This window comes from Macaca thibetana, chromosome 7 (genome assembly GCF_024542745.1).
Source record: "Macaca thibetana thibetana isolate TM-01 chromosome 7, ASM2454274v1, whole genome shotgun sequence".
Classification (NCBI taxonomy): domain Eukaryota; kingdom Metazoa; phylum Chordata; class Mammalia; order Primates; family Cercopithecidae; genus Macaca; species Macaca thibetana.
In genome coordinates this window covers 109,103,521-109,122,023 of record NC_065584.1, presented here as the reverse complement: position 1 = coordinate 109,122,023, position 18,503 = coordinate 109,103,521, and the positions used below count along the sequence as shown (strand labels likewise).

The window sequence follows — 18,503 nt, the reverse complement described above, 5'->3', positions numbered from 1 at the left end:
AGTTATGCTGCCTCCAGAGTCCTGACCCAGAGAAATTATGCAATGATAAATGTGTGTGAGACAGAACATTACATGAGAGTATCTCACTCATGAATAAGATCTCCCAAAAATCTAAACAAAACAATCACAAACACAAGCTAGATACAGATCCTGACCAAACTGGATTTATCCAAAGAATGCAAGTTTCTTTAATATGAGAAAACCAATTAATCCAACTGACTATACTAACCCATTAGAAAAAACACCGGCCAGGAGCGGTGGTTCACGCCTGTAATCCCAGCACTTTGGGAGGCCGAGGTGGGCAAATCACAAGGTCAGGAGTTCAAGACCAGCCTGGCCAACATGGTGAAACCCCGTCTCTACTAAAAATACAAAAAAAAAAAAAAAAGTTAGCCAGGCGTAGTGGTAGGCGCCTGTTGTCCCAGCTACTTGGGAGGCTGAGGTAGGAGAATCGCTTGAACCCAGGAGGCGGAGGTTGCAGTGAGTTGAGACTGTGCCACTGCACTCCAGCCTGGGCGACAGAGTGAGATTCTGTCTCCAAAAAAAAAAAAAAAGAAAAGAAAACATCTATGAAAGAACATTTCAAAACATACAGAAAGAGTGTTGAACAGAAATCAGTGTCCACTGATGAATAGAAACAGAAGGAAACAAGCCTATCCTGATGAAGGGCTTCTACTCAAACCCCACTGGAAGCCTGGGAACGCTCCATCTGCGCCCGCTCCAGTCTGGATCAAGGCAGGAGCCTCCGCCCACTCCTACCCAGCATCACACCGCAACCCCAGCCCGCACCATGAGCTCCCTTTCTCCCACACAAACGGGAAAAACAAACGAGAGGTACGCTAGAAAGAAAGGGACAGAATTCACTTAGAGACTACGGCACTCTATAAGAAGATACAAGAAATCTTCAGATAAACTCGAATGGTGAGCGTCAAGTAGGTCACCAAACATAAAGTCAATATATAAACATCCAATATTTCTATATATCAGTGGCAATCTTTTATTTTGGGGGGGGCAGGGGGTGCAGTGGACGGAGTCTTGCTCTGTCACCAAGGCTGGAGTGCAGTGGCATGATCTCAGCTCACTGCAACCTCTGCTTTCCATGTTCCAGTGATTCTCCTGCCTCAGCCTCCCGAGTAGCTGGGATTACAGGCGCATGTCACCGAGCCGGGCTTGTTTTTGTATTTTCAGTAGAGACAGGGTTTTCCCCTTGTTGGCCAGGCTGGTCTCGAACTCCTGACATTAGGTGATCCACCTGCCTTGGGCTCCCAAAGTGCTGGGATTACAGGCGTGAGCCACTGCACCAGGCCAGCAGCAATAAATTTTTTAAAAGATAGTATTTACAATAGCAAACAAGAAATACATCTAATGAGTGATACACAAACAAAAATTGTAATACTTTTGTATACATGACGTATTTTCAAAACTAAAAAAAAAATTGGCCAGGTGTGGTGGCTCTCACGCCTGTAATCCCAGCACTTTGGGAGGCCAAGGTGGGTGGATCATCTGAGGTCAGGAGTTCGAGACCAGCCTGGTCAACATGGTGAAATCCTGTCTCTACTAAAAATACAAAAGTTAGCCAGGAGTGGTGGCAGGCACCTGTAATCCCAGCTACTTGGGAAGCTGAGGCAGGAGAATTGCTTGAACCCGGGAAGCAGAGGTTGCAGTGAGACAAGACCGTATCATTGCACTCCAGCCTAGACAACAAGAGCAAATCTCTGTCTCAAAAAAAATTTTTTTTAATTTAAAGATTATACAAAAGTATCTTAAACTCTAGCTGCTTCCTGCATACCACAGTACTATTAATCCTGAGTACAGATCCTTGCATGTGCTAAGAACCACACACACCTTTAGCCACAACTATCTCAGGCTCAATGACCCTGTGACACAGAAAAAGCGCCCTTACCTTCCCATCAGCCGTCACAGCAAAGAGGGTCTGCTCCCCTCCGATTAACTGCACGGGTCTGAGAGTTGCGAGGGCTTCACAGGGAGTGGGAACTTTGACTTTTGCACCTTCAATGCCCCCGAGCTGGCCCCTATGATTATGTCCCCATCCATAAATTGTTCCACTGCCACCAGCAGAGAGAGTCCAGTCATCTGGTCGCCTATAACAAACATCAAGTGAGCATTTGCCATGGGAAAGAACAACGCACACGGCCTCTCGCGCTCTCGATCGACATTACTGCTTGTTTCTAACAGAATAACCTGTTCATCCACTGCACAAGCTGCTCATCTTGCTCTCTTTTAAAAACGTCGTGGCTCTCATGCAGAACATCCATGTTTTCGCTGTCTGCCATTAATTCACGAATTTTCTTAGCCACCTAAACAAAATTATTATGATGTTACAAATCAAACACCCATCTCAACAAAATAGATAAATACTAAGGAAAGACAGAAAGAATCCCTGCCTGAAAATATGAGGGAAGAGCAACACTGCAATGTTACGGCTCATGGGCAAAGCCAATAATGACTGCATCAAGTCTAACATATTAATAATGTCTAGACAGTATCAATCTATCTGTATTTTACTAAAAATAAACTTTAACTGAAATTCACAGTGACAGTTCACTCATTTTCACCTATGTGTTATTTTCTTTGACATTCCTTGGCAAGCGAAATTTTTCTGTGTCTCATAATATTGGCATCTTTTTACACTATAGCCAAAGAATGTTTTTGCATCCCAAAAGTGATTCCAAAACATCATGCAATACCTCATCAAGAAACAGACGGGGCAATGGTGTTCTTTTGTCAAGGGCCACAGCAACGCGGGAGGCCATGCAGTATCTCCGGAACCAGGCCCACTTGTGTGTCTCGGCACAGCAAGGGAGAGTGTCCAGCTCCAGGTCACAAGCAAGAGCTACCAGTACCTGCAGGCATCGAAAATGACAAACACAGGGACACTCAGAAATGCAGTGAACAGGCCAAAGTTTCTGTGACTCCTTCCGCAGGACCTCCTATTCCAGGATGACTGCCATGAGCACACAGCAAGGATACGGCCACCATCAGTGATGTGGAGATAGATCTCTGACCGTTCCTAGCCACCTGCCATAGACCAACTCTTGTTGCCTGCCATTAAGTGACAAGAACACCTGTGCATCTCAAGGCATGCTAACGGTGACAGGCTTATGGTTTAAGGGTTTAGATTACACGATCATTTCTTGAGATTTTTTCATATTTGACTTCAGGAATACCTACAGCTGCCCTCAGAGGCCTAAAACACACACACTGTACATGACAGCTCTCAGTGGCTCTTTCAGTCAAATAGCTCTATTGTCACTTTAAAAAATAAGTCAAACATTACCTTAAAGAATGGGCTGTGGAGCAGCTGTTTGCCACCCCTCACAATAGGATCTTCATATTCAAACTGCCTCTGCAAAGCTTCTGGAAGACCTTTCACCAAAGCAGCAAGAGCACTACCTGTAAAACTCTAAGAAACAAGAGAACAGTATTCCATCACAGGAATCCAGGCTGCAGGGGAGGGTGACCATTTGCTTCTATGGTCAAATGTTTCATTATGTTGGTACTATTTCTTCTAAAAAACAAAAAAAGCTTATCAAAATTCTCAAGTAGGAAAAAAGCTAAAAGAACATAAACACTAAAATAAAAAAGAGGAGTCTGAAGACTCATCTCAGAATGTTTACAATGATTTCAGCACATCCGCTTCCAGAGAAACAGTCCCTCTCTGGCCCACAAATGCTGCCTGTCTCCTCCCATGGGTAGGATCAAAAGGGACTTTAGTCAGCAAAATACAGGGGAGGCCGTCCGTTAGCCTCATTGTAAAGTCCAATCAACACAATCCTGTGTTCACAGCTGTCCACAGATTTTCACAAAATCAAAGTCCAACCTGAACTCAGTATACACTGCAACTGTGCAAAGTCTGGATGAGACCAAGGTCTCCTTATTCCTTTATTTATTTATTTATTTTTTTGAGATGGAATCTTGCTCTGTCACCCAGGCTGGAATGCAGTGGCACCATCTCCGCTCACTCCAACCTCCACCTCCCGGGTTCACACCATTCTCTTGCCTCAGCCTCCCGAGTAGCTGGGACTACAGGCGCCGCCACCACGTCCGGCTAATTTTTTGTATTTTTAGTAGAGACAGGTTTTCACCGTGTTAGCCAGGATGGTCTCAATCTCCTGACCTCGTGATCCGCCTGCCTCGGCCTCCCAAAGTGCTGGGATTACAGGCGTGAGCCACCGCGCCCGGCCCAAGGCCTCCTTTTTCTTATGTGAAATTCCCCAACTCTTCTCAATGATTTAGAGGTTTAGACTACGAAAGCAACATTTTATTCCCCAAGGATCACAAATCTAGAAATTGTACTAGAATGCTCCATACCAAAGCTCTTGTTTCCCCATCATTTTCTCCAAGCAGCCTATTTATGTTAATTGACTGCCCAAATTCAGTTGTAAGCAGCTTCCTCAACCTCTGAAGGGCCCACATTCTGTGACTGGCGGCTGAAATGAGCAGAGAGAAAGTATCAGAAGTCTGACGGTTTCTTCCAAGCAGGAAGACAGGTGCAACTGTAACGGTGCCGTTTACCTAGGGCACTCAGCTGTGCACACGCCGCCAGCGAGGCCGCAAGGCGAGGGACGATGCTTCTGTTGGAGGCAAGGTTGAGTCGGAAGTCTAATAGACACGTCACCAAGTCCATGGATGGGCAGGAGAGGACGCAGCGGTCCGAGAGGAGTTCCTTAGGGCCTGTGAATGAGCACTGTGAACATCCCCGTGTTTCACAAGCTAGGGACCACCCCATAAGAAGCCAATGAACAAGGGCGGCTCCACCCAGCCCCACCCACCAGAAGGCAACAGCTGATGTGCCCACGCCTGCCACTGCAAGTCGGTGAGCCTCGCTCTTCACACTCACACTTCCACTGTAAACCAAAAGCCTTGAGAACTGCACCAGCAACAACTCCTTCCACACCAGGTGAGGAGTGTGTGCCCGACAGCTGGGACAGTTCTCTGTGTTCTGTTCCACGCCTCAGTGGGGCCTGTGGGAGCACTCACTCCAACACAGCAGAAGGCAGGCCGTCAGGCACTACGTGGAAATGTGCACGCGTCCGTGTTGCTCCAAAAACAATCCACAGCCAGTCATCTAACCTTGATCGCCAGAAGCCCCTCCCTTACCAGCAGCTGGCATGATGGGATAGACGGTGAAGCGCCAGCCCCAGCCATTCACAGACCCATCGCTGATGAACTTCCACTTTAACTCATCCCCCGGGATGCGCAGCTCACTGGACCAGTCGGACCACTCTCGGCCTAGAGGAGGAAAGTGCACCCCGGGGTTAGCTTCACCCCACCATCCAATCAACACAAACCTCCTTAGACACAAAGCAGGATTTCTGTCACGTGTGAAGAGCTAGTTCCTCCAATCCAAGCTCTCCCAAGCTGAAGTGTACAGTGACACATCACTCTTGGGATTCACATTTTCATACATACCATTCTTCAGCAAACACTCATTCAGCCCCTGTACCAGGTACCCAGGAAACAGGGCAGGCGGGAGGCACTGCCCTGGCAGAAGCCACCACCCAGTGGGGAAACGACCCCACACAGCCAGGATACAGTGAGTGGCCTCCGGGTCTCCAGCACACACCAGGCCAGGGGCCATGGGGACGTTCCCCGGGAAAGCTCTGATACAACCAGGTGGCCAGGCAGCAGAAGGAAGAACCCTAGCTGTCCCAACAAAGGGCCCATGTGTGTGGTTCAGCACGGCCCAGAGGAGGTCGCCCTCGAGGGAACAGAGGGCCTGGCTGCTGTGGACAGGAGCGGTGGTGCATTACAGCATCTCAGAAGGCCAAGAGAACCCCGCTCGATTTCTGCTTCAGAAGGACCATCTGGCAGCAGCTCAGGGATGGCCCATAAGGACTTTCTGCTGGACGCAGAAAAACTGTCATATCCAACAACACTGCTGAAAACTACACTGGCAGACATCTGTCAAAGCACCAGAAAAACCCACGCCCACCAGGACCAGACCACTTCATGCAAAGCTTTACCTAAGTAATGCCGTGTGAATAAAGCTTTCCTGGGACACAGCCACACCCACTCACGGGCATCCAGTCTACATGTTGTTATGACACAGGCTGCATTACCCGGCCCTTTACAGGAAACACTTGAGATGAAGGACAAAGAGGTCTCAAAAGGTGCAAACACACACCTGCACTGCCAATTCTAAAATACTCGGTAAAAGAGCATTTCACAAACACCCCCAGATGTCCTCATCTGCGCCCGCTGGCCTCATGGAGCCTAGTAGCAGAGACAAGCCAGACATGTGGCTGCCTCCATCTACATACAGAAGTCACTCCACACATGGCCAAGCCCTCACTGTAGCCGTAAGAAACAAACCCCTTGAAGAAGCTCTGCAGTATGCCAACCACGACCTCGCACGAGCCCTGGCACCCCACACATCTCCAGCACCTTCTGCAACTGTCTGGTGAGGCAGAGCCCATCCGACAGGGATAAGGTGCACATATCACAGATAATTACTGTATTTAAAAGTATGGGGAAGAGGCAAGCAAACCTACTGTGTTTCACAGCTGAATAGCGTTTTGTCCCTTCCTCAAGACTTCCATGAGAATACAGTAGCAGCATTCTGTCCTACAAATGTGAAGGTTTGTGTCTGCGGAGACACAGGTGGGCAGATGATGCCCTGCTCAACCTCCTGTCCTTACCTGACCGCACGGAGACAATCCTGTTGACGCCATCCATGATTGTGAGAGGGTCGTGGCGCCTCTCCGTGGAGCACTGCCGGTCAAATTCCACCCTGAGTCCTTCTGCACCTGGAGGACAGAACACAAAACATAGCAACCACTTCAGATCAGCACCCAAAGTAGAAACAGTGCACCAAGGAGAAACAGTGAAACTAAAACCACGTTTAACAGTGAATGAACAGCAGAAAGTCAGAAAGAACTGGCCTCAAATACAAGCATCTCAGACTGACCGCCCCTTTCCCCAGCTCATCCCCACTGAAGATTATGTCTGTGGACTGCAAGGCCAGAAAACACTTCCACTTGGCCAATTTGTTTTGTGCTGTCACTCCTGGGCAGACTTTCCCACTGCAACCCCACTCCCCGATCAAGCTTTACAGCGAACCTCACACTGACCAGGGGCTGCGGGAATGCCCAAAGTGCAGCCCAGTCAGACGGCAGTTGTGGGTCACCTGGGGAGTGAGGAGCACCTCAACTCCTGGCGTGTCCAGAGAACTGGAGAATTGCTTGGTGTGGAGAACACGCATGTCTGGTGTGAGAGGTGTGCAAGCAGAGGTACAAGAGTTTTCCTTCAGGCTGGAAGATCTTTAAGGTCTAGCAGAGGATGGCAGTGAGGGGCCAGGAAAGAGGTAGGTGGGGAAGGAAGGAAGGAGGAAAGATGTGGAGCAGGGGCTCAGGTTCCCTCCTACGGTTACAGGGTTGAGAGGCTCGGACTGGTTTTAAAACACTATCTCTGGATGCTCTGTTGGGGCCTGATTCTGGGGAGACCACAGGAGGTGGGGAGTGGAAGCAGGAATACAGGGAGGCAGCTAGGATGTGACTGCTGGGATGATAACCAGGTGAGACCCCATGGTGCTCTAGCCCAGAATGTCTAGAGTGAGGGAGAAATGGGTGAATTTGGAATATATTTTAAAAAGCAGAGAAAACAGGATTTGTTGGTGGACTGGATATAAAGTGAGAGAGAAACAGAAAGATAAAGGGTCACAAGATTTTCGTCTAGGCAAATGTTGACTAGGAATATCCTTTGTTCTTTAAATTTCCATCATGAAGTAATACTTAAAGTTTAAAAACGCTTTTCTGGGCCAGAGGCAGTGGTACACGCCTGTAATCCCAGCACTTTGGGAGACCAAGGCAGCCAGCTTGCTTGAGCTCAGGAGTTCAAGACAGGCCTGGACAACATGGTGAAATCCTTTCTCTATATAAAATTTTTAAAATTAGCTGGACACGGCCTATAGTCCCAGTTACTCAGGAGGCTAAGGAAGGGGGATCGCTTGAGTCCAGAGGTTGGGGCTATAGTGAGCCAAGATCGTACCACTGTACCCCAACCTGGGCGACAAAGTGACAAAGCTTTTCTGAATCTCACCTCATTCTAAAAGTTCAAGAAAAATTATTTCACATAAAAATGAGCAAGATAAAAGTATAAGACCAAATACAATAAAAAGTTATTGTAAGAAAAAGGGAATAGGCTGGGCACGGTGGCTCACACCTGTAATTCTCAACACTTTGGGAGGCCCAGCTGGGAGAATCGCTTGAGCCCAGGAGTTTGAGACAAGACTGGGCAACACAGAGAGACTCGTCTCCGCGAAAAATAAAAATAAGTTAACCATGCGTGGTGGCACAAGCCTGTAGTCCCAGCTTCTCAGAAGGCTGATGGGGAAGGATGGCTTGAGCCTGGGAGGTCGAGGCTGCAGTGAGTCAGAATCATGCCACTGCACTGCAGCCTGGGTGTCAGAGCAAGACTCTGTCTCCAGAAAAAAAACAGCAAGAATAAGGAACAAAATAACATCCCTATAGGCAATAAAAGCAGGCCAGAAAGATATGCCCACAAAACACATCAATCCTGATCATTTCAAAACAAATAGAGTGAAATTAGAAAAATGATACAAGACATGAAAGAACCACATAAATCAGACAGGAAAACCAAAAAAATTAAATAAAGCTGAAGACAGAATTACAATGAAAACAAAACTACATTCCAATGGAGACTAAAACAGAGTGTAAAATAAATACAGCAGATGTTACCTTAAGGAAAATAGGAAAAAAGGAGAAAATTGTTTAAAAAGAAACAGAGGTAAAAGGTACTTGAAAGAGAAAGTAACCAACATTAACTCTAAAAGTCATGAACTATCCAATGCATGGATAGTTTTCTAGGGACCAAGTGTCCCTAGAAAAGACTGCTAAGCAAGGTTACAGAACAAACACTGCAGATTGCAATTCAAGAGAATTGCAAAACAGACTTGGGACAACAGACTAAAGGAGCACCACTTACCCGAGAACATCACCAAGAACGGCCGCGCGAAGGCACATTCTAGTAAAATCACCGAAAAAACACATGCGGCTTCTCACAGAGAACACCAAGAATGGCCGTGCAGACACACATTTCTAGTAAAATCACCAAGAAAACACACACGGCTTCTAACCAAGAACATCGCCGAGAACGGCTGCACGGACGCACATTCTAGTAAAATCACCGAGAAAACACATGCGGCTTCTCACCAGGAACATCACCGAGAACATGTGACAAATGCACATTCTAGTAAAATTACCGAAAAAACTCACAAGACTTCTAACTGGGAACATCACCGAGAACGGCCACACTAATGCACATTCTAGTAAAATTACCAAAAAAACTCACAAGACTTCTAACTGGGAACATCACCGAGAACGGCCACACAAATGCACGTTCTAGTAAAATTACTGAAAAAACACACGGCCACACAAACATTCTAGTAAAATTACCAAAAAAACACACACAACTTCTAACTGGGAACATCACCGAGAACAGCCAACTGGGAACGTCACTGAGAACAGCCACACGAATGCACATTCTAGTAAAATTACCGAAAAAACACACACAACTTCTAACTGGGAACATCGCTGAGAATGGCCACATGAATGCATATTCTAGTAAAATTACCAAAAAAAACCACAGGCAACTTCTAACCGGGAATGTCACCGAGAATGGCCACATGAACGCACTTTCTAGTAAAATTACCAAAAAAACACATGCAACTTCTAACCAGGAACGTCGCCAAGAACGGCCACATGAACGAATTCTAGTAAAATTACCGAAAAAGCACACACGATTTCTCAAGAACATCGCTGAGAACAGCCACTGTGACTTCTAACCGAGAACATCACCAAGAATGGTCACACAAACACCCATTCTAGTACAGAACGGCCACAAGAATGCACATTCTAGTAAAATTACCAAGAAAACACACGGCTTCTAACCAAGAACATCGCCGAGAACGGCCACACAAACGCACATTCTAGTAAAATTACCAAGAAAGCAAACGCAGCTGCTAACCAAGAACATCGCCAACAACGGCCACACAAATGCACATTCTAGTAAAATTAACAAGAAAACACAAGCGGCTTTTCACCAAAACGGCCACACGAACGCACGTTCTAGTAAAATTACTGAGAAAACACACGTGACTTCTAACTGAGAACATCGCCAAGAACAGCCACACGAACGCACCTTCTAGTAGAATTACCGAGAAAACACACGCAGCTTCTAACCCAGAACATCACCGAGAACGGCCACATGAATGTACGTTCTAGTAGAATTACCGAGAAAACACACATGGCTTCTAACCGAGAACATCGCCAAGAACGGCCACACGAACGTACATTCTAATAAAATGACTGAAAAAACACACGTGACTTCTAAGGGGAAAAGATGTTATCATTTTCACATTTTCACAGAGGAAAAAGACGTGACCCAAGGCTTTAACACCCAGAAAAACTACCTTTCAAATTCAAAGGACAAAAACTCTCGTGGACAAGTCTGACCTCAGGGGCTAATGAGGAATTCAGTAGAGTGCACTTCAGACCCCACAAGGACCAGTCAGTAAAACTAAGACTTGAAGACTGAAAGAAAGTATGGTACGTAACAGCTATTATGCTCTTGTAGATGCAGTATAATCATTTTAATAAATTTGAGGAAATTAGGGCATATTCTAAGATTTTTAAGAATTTCAGTAATTATACTGATGTTGGCAGTATTGAAATTATATCCTAAGTCTGTCATATATGCAATGTGGTTACGTAAAGCAAATGAAAAATCACGAGATATTTTATCAAACAGTATCTTGGAACCAGGATTCGATATGGAAGAAAAGAGAGGCAGATGTAACAGAAGTACAGACCTTGTACTTTTGAATTTGAGTAGAAGGAATCAGCACATTAGCCAGGCGAGGTGGCACGCGCCTGTACTCCTAGCTACTCAGGAGGCTGAGGCAGGAGGATCAGTTGAGCCCGGGAATTCGAGGCTACAGTGAGCTATAACTGCACTCTGCACTCCAGCCTGGGTGACAGAGCAAGATCCTGTCTCTAAACAAATAAATACATAAATAAAATATAAAAAATAAATAAAAGGAAAACATTTTTAAGTATCAGTACGAACTCAAAAGAATCCAGGGCAGATCCCAGGTGAAGAGTGGCAACCTACAAAAAACCAAGGTCACCATGTTTAGACTGCCTGGACGCTACCAAAGACCACCGGAATCACTTCAGGAGCCACACTGAAGAGGCTGCCACTGTCTAGAAACAGGATAATCTCAGCTTTAACAAAGATAATCACAATAAAGTAAAACGATCACATATGTTTCAATCCATGAGTTCATAATAATATTTAAAAAAAAAAGGTCACCTTCAAGAAATGATAGGAAACCAATTCATTCTCTGGTCAACAGAAGGAAGAATCAAGCTTTTGTCTTTCTCAGGCAAACAGCACCTTGGGCAACCAACTATAGGATAAGGGGAAATGTCTCTTTATAAGAAAGTATTCCAGCTAATAAATAAGCAAGAGATGATTCCACCAGAATAGTACCATTTGTAGCCCATCGTGGGCCAACGGCCTCAGGTGCTAATAAGCCCCAGGGGCTGCTGATGTCACAAAAGAAACACAGGCAGGTGGGAGGGGCCTGCGGGGGCTGAGTCACAGCCACTAAGGAGCTGGCGAAAGGGGCGGAACTTATGGGCCTCCGAATCAGGCAGCACCTTGCAGAAGGACGGGCCTGAGGAACACACTGAACAGCAGCACACGTGTCCAGTCAGCATTCAGGCTGCAGAGAAGTCTGCTGGATCAAAGGCCAGGGCCTCAACAATTTTCTTCTTAATAATTTTTCTTGAGTTGTTAAAAAGAAAAGAAAGATACACACACGGATAACAGAAGCTGCCCAGAAATGCAAGTCAGTGATGGCTCAACGTCAGGACAGCATCACTCAGAGGGACGTCAGGGGACAGGCTGAGGGCTTCCGGAATCTGCCACAGGTTACGTCTAGACCTGGGTCATGATGACTAGGGCGTCTGCCTGATTATCATGACGCTAAACATTTACTTTGTGTGACTTTCTGTATGATTTATTGTGCAAAAGAAGTTTCTTAGAAAAGGGGAGAAAAGTGATTCTGAAGCAATTCTGTATCCCTTCTTTTGGGCGGATATAATCCTGGCTAACACGGAGACGGCTGTTTCTACTGAAGCAATTAGAGAATCACACCGTACTCGGGAGGCTGAGGCAGGAGAATGGCGGGAAACGGAGCTTGCTGCAGCCACTGCCTCCAGTCTGGGGGACGGACTCCCCGTACCTGGTATCTTCTTCACGGCTGTTTCTACTGAAGCAATTAGAGAATCACACCGTTCTGAAGGTGGAAACGCTGCAGCTCCTCCCTAGGGACGGCCCCGTACCTGGTATCTTCACGTGCCGCTGGTGGAGGTGTCGTCGGTGTAAGGGTGGCTGCTCTCCACCACCACAGGCTGAGAAGAGAGACGGCCGCTCTGCGAGTCTGTGGCCACGTCCTCCAACTCGGTGACGCAGAGCTCCAACAGCATATCTGCCACCTGGAGAGGAAGCAAGGACATGAACGAAGAGGCCGACAATTCCACACCTGGTCACCTGCATGCCACCTCTGTCCGTCCTGCTCCAGAGCTCCACAAGGACAGGGTGGCAGACTGGAGGGCTTGAAGTTTGAGAAATTGAGTTCAAATCAGGGCTTGGCTTCCTTGCACATAAAACAGAGACAGCACAGAGCTTGAAAGGTGCTGTGAAGCTTAGAGATGATCTATATTAAAAAGTCGTTGGGGCCAGGCCTGGTGGCTCATGCCTGTAATCCCAGCACTTTGGGAGGCCGAGGCAGGCAGACCACCTGAGGTCGGGAGTTCAAGACCAACCTGGCCAACACGGAAAAAACACATCTTTACTAAAAATACAAAATTAGCCAGGCATGGTGGCGCACGTCTGTAATCCTGGCTACTCAGGAGGCTGAGGCAGGAGAATCGCTTGAACCCGGGAGGCGGAGGTTGTGGTGAGCCGAGATCGCACCATTGCACCCCAGCCTGGGTGACCCAAGCAAGACTGTGTCTCAAAAAAAAAAAAAAAAAAAGTCATTGGGTGCAGTGCAGTGGCTCATGCCTGTAATACAAGCATTTCGGCAGGCTGAGGCAGGCAGATCACTTGAGATGAGGAGTTCGAGACCAGCCTGGCCAATATGGTGAAACCCCACCTCTACTAAAAATACAAACTAAAAATGCCTGTAGTCCCAGCTACTCAGGAGGCTGAGACAGGAGAATCGCCTGAACTCAGGAGATGAAGGTTGCAGAGCTAAGAATGCGCCGCTGCACTCCAGCCTGATGGACAGAGAGAGGCTCTGTCTCAAAAAAAAAAAAAAAAAAAAAAAAAAAAAAGAAAAGAAAAAAAAAGTAGTTGGAAGGCTCCCAACACACACAACACTTAACATGTGCCAGCTGATCAGATGAAACACCGTGCTAACAACGGCTTCATTTCACACCAAGACACGATCACTTCCTAGTGAGGAAAGTTGGCCTTGGAAACAAAACTATCAAGGGAAGGAGCACCCAGTAGGTGAAAATGACCACAATCCCAGAAGGCAACAGAGCCCGGTGGGAGGGGCAGGAATCAGGAACCATCAAGCCGCCCAGGCCAGACAGAGAGTCTGTGACAGGAGGGACCACCGACCCCAACACGGCTGCCCCTCCTGACCCAGTACACTAGGGGTCAGACCCACACCACATTCTCAACAATCCACAGTGTTCTTATTTTATTTTAAAAATTATTGGTGATTCACAATCACCAATTGTAACCTTTTACAATTAAGGTTAAGAGTGGTGATTATAACCTCTGTTATTTCTAAAAATAAATGAGAGAATATGTCATAATAGCAATAATCTATTAACCCCAAAATTTTTAATCCAGAAAAAAATAAAACTCTTCTAATGCCCATTCTATACTTTTTAGAAATAGATTATTCTTTTTTCTATTTTTCCTCATATGTAGGTAAGAAATAGCTTTGCTTAGTAAACATATTATTATATATTAATAACAAATACCACTGTCACATAGGCATGATTTAAAATCTAAATTTCTCTCTCTGAATCCCAAATATCAGGTTAGGGCAGGACACAGAAATAGCCATCTTGCCAACCTGGCAAGGGAAGCATGAAAACGGCCGTATCCTTATTCCTGTCTCTCCTGGAACCTGGTTGAGTTACTGAAAGCAGATGTCGGCATCATCAAGCGCCCGTGTGCAGAGCTGACCAGGGGCTCTGGCCTTCAAAGGCTGCTCTGCCAAAGGCATCATCTGCAGAGGGGTCATGACAGAGCTGGGGCTCAGAGCACTCAGGGTTCCAACCCATCTCTTCCACCTACCAGCAAAGTGAGTGTCCTCAAGCCGTAACAACCTCTCAGCCTCAGTTTCCTCATCCATATATAAAGGTAACCCCTACCCTCTGTACTGAGAATGCGGGATGTGCATGGCAAAGGCTCAGAATTATTTTAAATTGAAGTTCTCATTCATACCCTTCCCTCTCACAAATGCAATAAACTTATGAAAAATAATAACAGTGCTTATGGCAATTCACCTCGATTTCATCTCTTAGAATTATGCCAAGTAACTCATCTCAAAAAACTAGAAAAAAGGAAACCTATAGCTTTTTAGTTCTTCATGAATAGCAGATGAAGAAATAACAAGCCCCTAAAATATCTACCAAACCTTTGCTGTGCTTTCAAGACTGCTCAGCTCTACTTAAGTGCTTTATCATTTTGGTGATCACGTAAGTTACTAAAATTTCTGACTATCAGAAGCTTTAACGTTCCAGAATTGTAGATAAAGGACTATGAACTTGCATTTAATGATTTTTTTAAAAAATCTAATTCTACTTAAAAACTTTAGAAGTTCCTTTAAAGAGAATATTCTTCTAACTAAAGCCAAAAATCATAATAGGCACAGAAACTGCCTAAACTAAGTGACAGAGTAAGACTTTCCTCCACACAAAGTAGCCACCCAGAGAAAGGGATGAAGTATCTGTAGCCAGGAAGGACATCTCAGGCTCCCTGGCAGGGCAGAGCACGGCTGCTGATTGAGTTCTTAAGGAAGCCCACGGCCTTTAGGACTGATCAGTCCTATTTCTAAGACATAGTAATAAGATACTCACTTTATACTGCAGACCTACAGACCAGTTCAACAGCTACTAGCCACATGTGCCTCAAGTTGAGTGTTTTAAACCCTTTGGTTCCTCAGGTGCACTAGCCATATCTCAGTGCTCATGTCATACGTGGCTGGTGCCAACAGTCCCAGATGGCTCCTGTCCAGAACATTTCCACAGGGACAAAGTCCTAGGGACCCAGTGCTACCAAACATTAAAAACATTTTAAAGCTATAATAGTTAAAATACCATAGTATTAGAGTCTTAAAAGTTTTGTAAATAGACCCAAATGCACACAGGAATTTAGAATATGATAAAACTGGTTTTTAAATCACCAGGGAAAAGAAGAATTGTTCAATAAATGATGTTAGGGCAACGCTTATCATCTAGGAAAAAAATAAAGTTGGATCCCTATTTTATTCTTACATCAAAATAAATCCCAGGTGCCTAAAAAATGTAAACAATACATGAAGTCATAAAAAACTTAGAAGAAGGCCGGGCGCGGTGGCTCATGCCTGTAATCCCAGCACTTTGGAAGGCTGAGGTAGGTGGATCACTTGAGGTTAGCAGTTGGAGACCAGCTGGGCCAACATGGTGAAACCCTATCTCAACTAAAAATACAAAAATTAGCCAGGCGTCGAAGCACGCCTGTAATCCCAGCCACTCGGGGAGCTGAGGCACAAGAATCACTTGATCCCGGGAGGCAGAGGTGATCCCGGGAGGCCGAGATCGCACCACCGCACTCCAGCCCTGGTGAAGAAGAAACTGTCTCAAAAAACTTGGAAGAAAATTTGGAAAAATTTATTTAAAACAATGTCACATAAGCGAGCATTTTTTTTTTCAGCATAATACAAAACTCAGAAGGCATAAATGAAAAAAACTGACAGATTTGATCATGTAATAATTAAAAATTTCTACATGGCAAAAAAATATCAAACTAATAATGAAAGGTAAACTGGGGTGGAAACTGTAAGACACATGATAGAAAAGGGACTTAAAGAACTCTGACGAATCATTTTTTAAAAGATGCACAAATCAGGCCGGGCGCGGTGGCTCACGCCTGTAATCCCAGCACTTTGGGAGGCCGAGACGGGTGGATCACGAGGTCAGGAGATTGAGACCATCCTGGCTAACACCGTGAAACCCCGTCTCTACTAAAAAACACAAAAAAAATTAGCCGGGCGTGGTGGCGGGGGCCTGTAGTCCCAGCTACTCAGGAGGCTGAGGCAGGAGAATGGTGTGAACCTGGAAGGCGGAGGTTGCAGTGAGCCGAGATCGCGCCACTGCACTCCAGCCTGGGTGACAGAGTAAGACCCCGTCTCAAAAAAAAAAAAAAGATGCACAAATCAGTTGTAAAACAGGTAAAGGGGCCAGGCGCGATGGCTCACGCCTGTAATCCCAGCACTTTGGGAGGCCGAGGCAGGTGGATCAAGAGGTCAGGAGATCAAGACCATCCTGGCTAACACAGTGAAACCCCGTCTCTACTAAAAATACAAAAACAATTAGCGGGCGAGATGGCAGGCGCCTGTAGTCCCAGCTACTCAGGAGGCTGAGGCAGGAGAATGGCGTGAACCTGGGAAGCAGAGCTTGCAGTGAGCCGAGATCGCGCCACTGCACTCCAGCCTGGGTGACAGAGCAAGACTCCGTCTCAAAAAAAACAAACAACAAAAAACAGGTAAAGGATGTCACTGGGGTAAATGCTAAAACGTTTTGTCCTAAAGGAGTGCTCCTAACCTGTTGTCTACTAGGATGAAACCCAGCACAAGATCACCAGTGATCCACAGCTGCTCTCCCTTGGAGAGGAGGTTGGCGCCATGTGGAGGAGGTAGGGTCAGACGGCCCGGCCCTCCCTGAGACTCACCTGCGGGTAGGCAGTCCCCATGCCGGAAAGTACCGCAGACAGCACGTCCCTGCCCCTGTCCCCGGCCCGGCTGCACACCGACAGCTTGAGCAGGTCCACCACCACACGGGTGTCATCCGCAATCAGCAGACTGGTGAACTCATCCAAGGCCTGAGGCTCCAGACCCGCTGCTTTATTTTGGCTTTCAACATCCTAAGTCAAATGACATCCAACAATTAACATGAGGAATGATATGTTAAGAGATAAAGAATCACCAGTTTACCCACAAACTCAGAGAACACATGAGTACCAACGAGTAAGAAACTTGAAGGTGTTTAAGACCTTAAGAAAACAGATTAAGAAATGATGGCCCCTAAAATCTCCACCAAGCCATGTACTATGTTTTCAAGACCAATTAACTGTTGTATTACCAATAGCATTTATCAAAAAGGGATGACTTAAGCTACAAAGAAATGACAATTTATTATGGGGTCCAAGTTTGGAGCACAGGCAGATACTATAGGGGGAGTTTTGGAATGAAGCTGCATCCTGTATAATCTACCCATAAGGTATGCTTGGAATCGTTTATAAACTACATTTGTATTCTATAGTTGTATATATTTTGTCTAGATCCTCTCCATAATTCTTTCCTGGAATCTTATTTCAAATGACTCACTGGCATGTAACAAGCTCTCCACAGTCTCTCTCCCCTTGGTTTCACTGAAAACATACATAAAAGTCTTCTCATTACCACTCGTGTACTTCCCATTCCTGCCCTGTTAGCCTAAACATACTGCATCTTGATCCTTCACCTCCTCTCCTTGTTTGCTATGAGCCAATTCGCAGCATCACTGCACCCCCAGCTCCCACCCCACGGAGGTGCCTTGCCCAGGATGGCCGCCCCCCTCCCCGGCTTGTCAGCACACAGGAGCCTCCTGGAGGGCAGCGTCAGGACTGAACTTGGGGAAAGTGGAAAGGCCCTTGTCAGAGCCAGGGACTCCCACTGCTTCTGACCCAGCATGGGAACCGCTGTACCGAGCAGGGGTGTGTCAACCCCTTCTCCTCCCCCAGGCACAGTCTGTTCCCCAGAGGAAGAACAAGAGCCAGGGAAGTGCCTCTTTTCTCTCCTGCTTTCTGGACCTCAGCAAATCCAGTGTGACTCTTTCCACAAACATAAACAAGCTGGGGGAAGGACAGCCCCACATGTTCCCCTTAAGGGGAACATGACCCAACCAGGGTCCCTGGAAATCACACCACTCTGATTTAGAAACAAGGTTCTTCTCCCTTTAGGGAAACAGACCTTGCTTCTGCCTCTGCATGGAGACCCAAGGAGTAAGTGAAATTCATTATAAATGATGACATTCCAGAACATAACTCACTGAAGAACAGCAAAGCATTCAGCGAAACACATCAACAAGAATATCTTTAGTCTTGAGATTGAAATGTACCTACCATTTTTTTTAATGAGGGTGTCTTAAAAACATGCACACACACAAAGAAAATATGTCTAGAAGAAT

The 18,503-nt window shown here is 46.1% G+C and overlaps 1 protein-coding gene across 1 annotated transcript in view; it reads right to left on the bottom strand.

Moving 5' to 3' along the window:
- Positions 1 to 18,503, bottom strand: part of LOC126958086 (E3 ubiquitin-protein ligase HERC2) — a 221,225-nt gene that overhangs the window by 35,101 nt on the left and 167,621 nt on the right. Inside the window, exons 69-79 of the mRNA XM_050796222.1 lie at positions 17,008 to 17,199; positions 12,406 to 12,545; positions 10,962 to 10,975; positions 6,663 to 6,770; positions 5,122 to 5,253; positions 4,537 to 4,695; positions 4,333 to 4,451; positions 3,299 to 3,424; positions 2,709 to 2,864; positions 2,203 to 2,318; positions 1,904 to 2,102 (exon numbers count right to left, since the gene is read on the bottom strand). Coding sequence (XP_050652179.1) covers positions 1,904 to 2,102; positions 2,203 to 2,318; positions 2,709 to 2,864; positions 3,299 to 3,424; positions 4,333 to 4,451; positions 4,537 to 4,695; positions 5,122 to 5,253; positions 6,663 to 6,770; positions 10,962 to 10,975; positions 12,406 to 12,545; positions 17,008 to 17,199 — 1,461 coding nt within the window. The remainder of the gene's footprint in view (positions 1 to 1,903; positions 2,103 to 2,202; positions 2,319 to 2,708; positions 2,865 to 3,298; positions 3,425 to 4,332; positions 4,452 to 4,536; positions 4,696 to 5,121; positions 5,254 to 6,662; positions 6,771 to 10,961; positions 10,976 to 12,405; positions 12,546 to 17,007; positions 17,200 to 18,503) is intronic.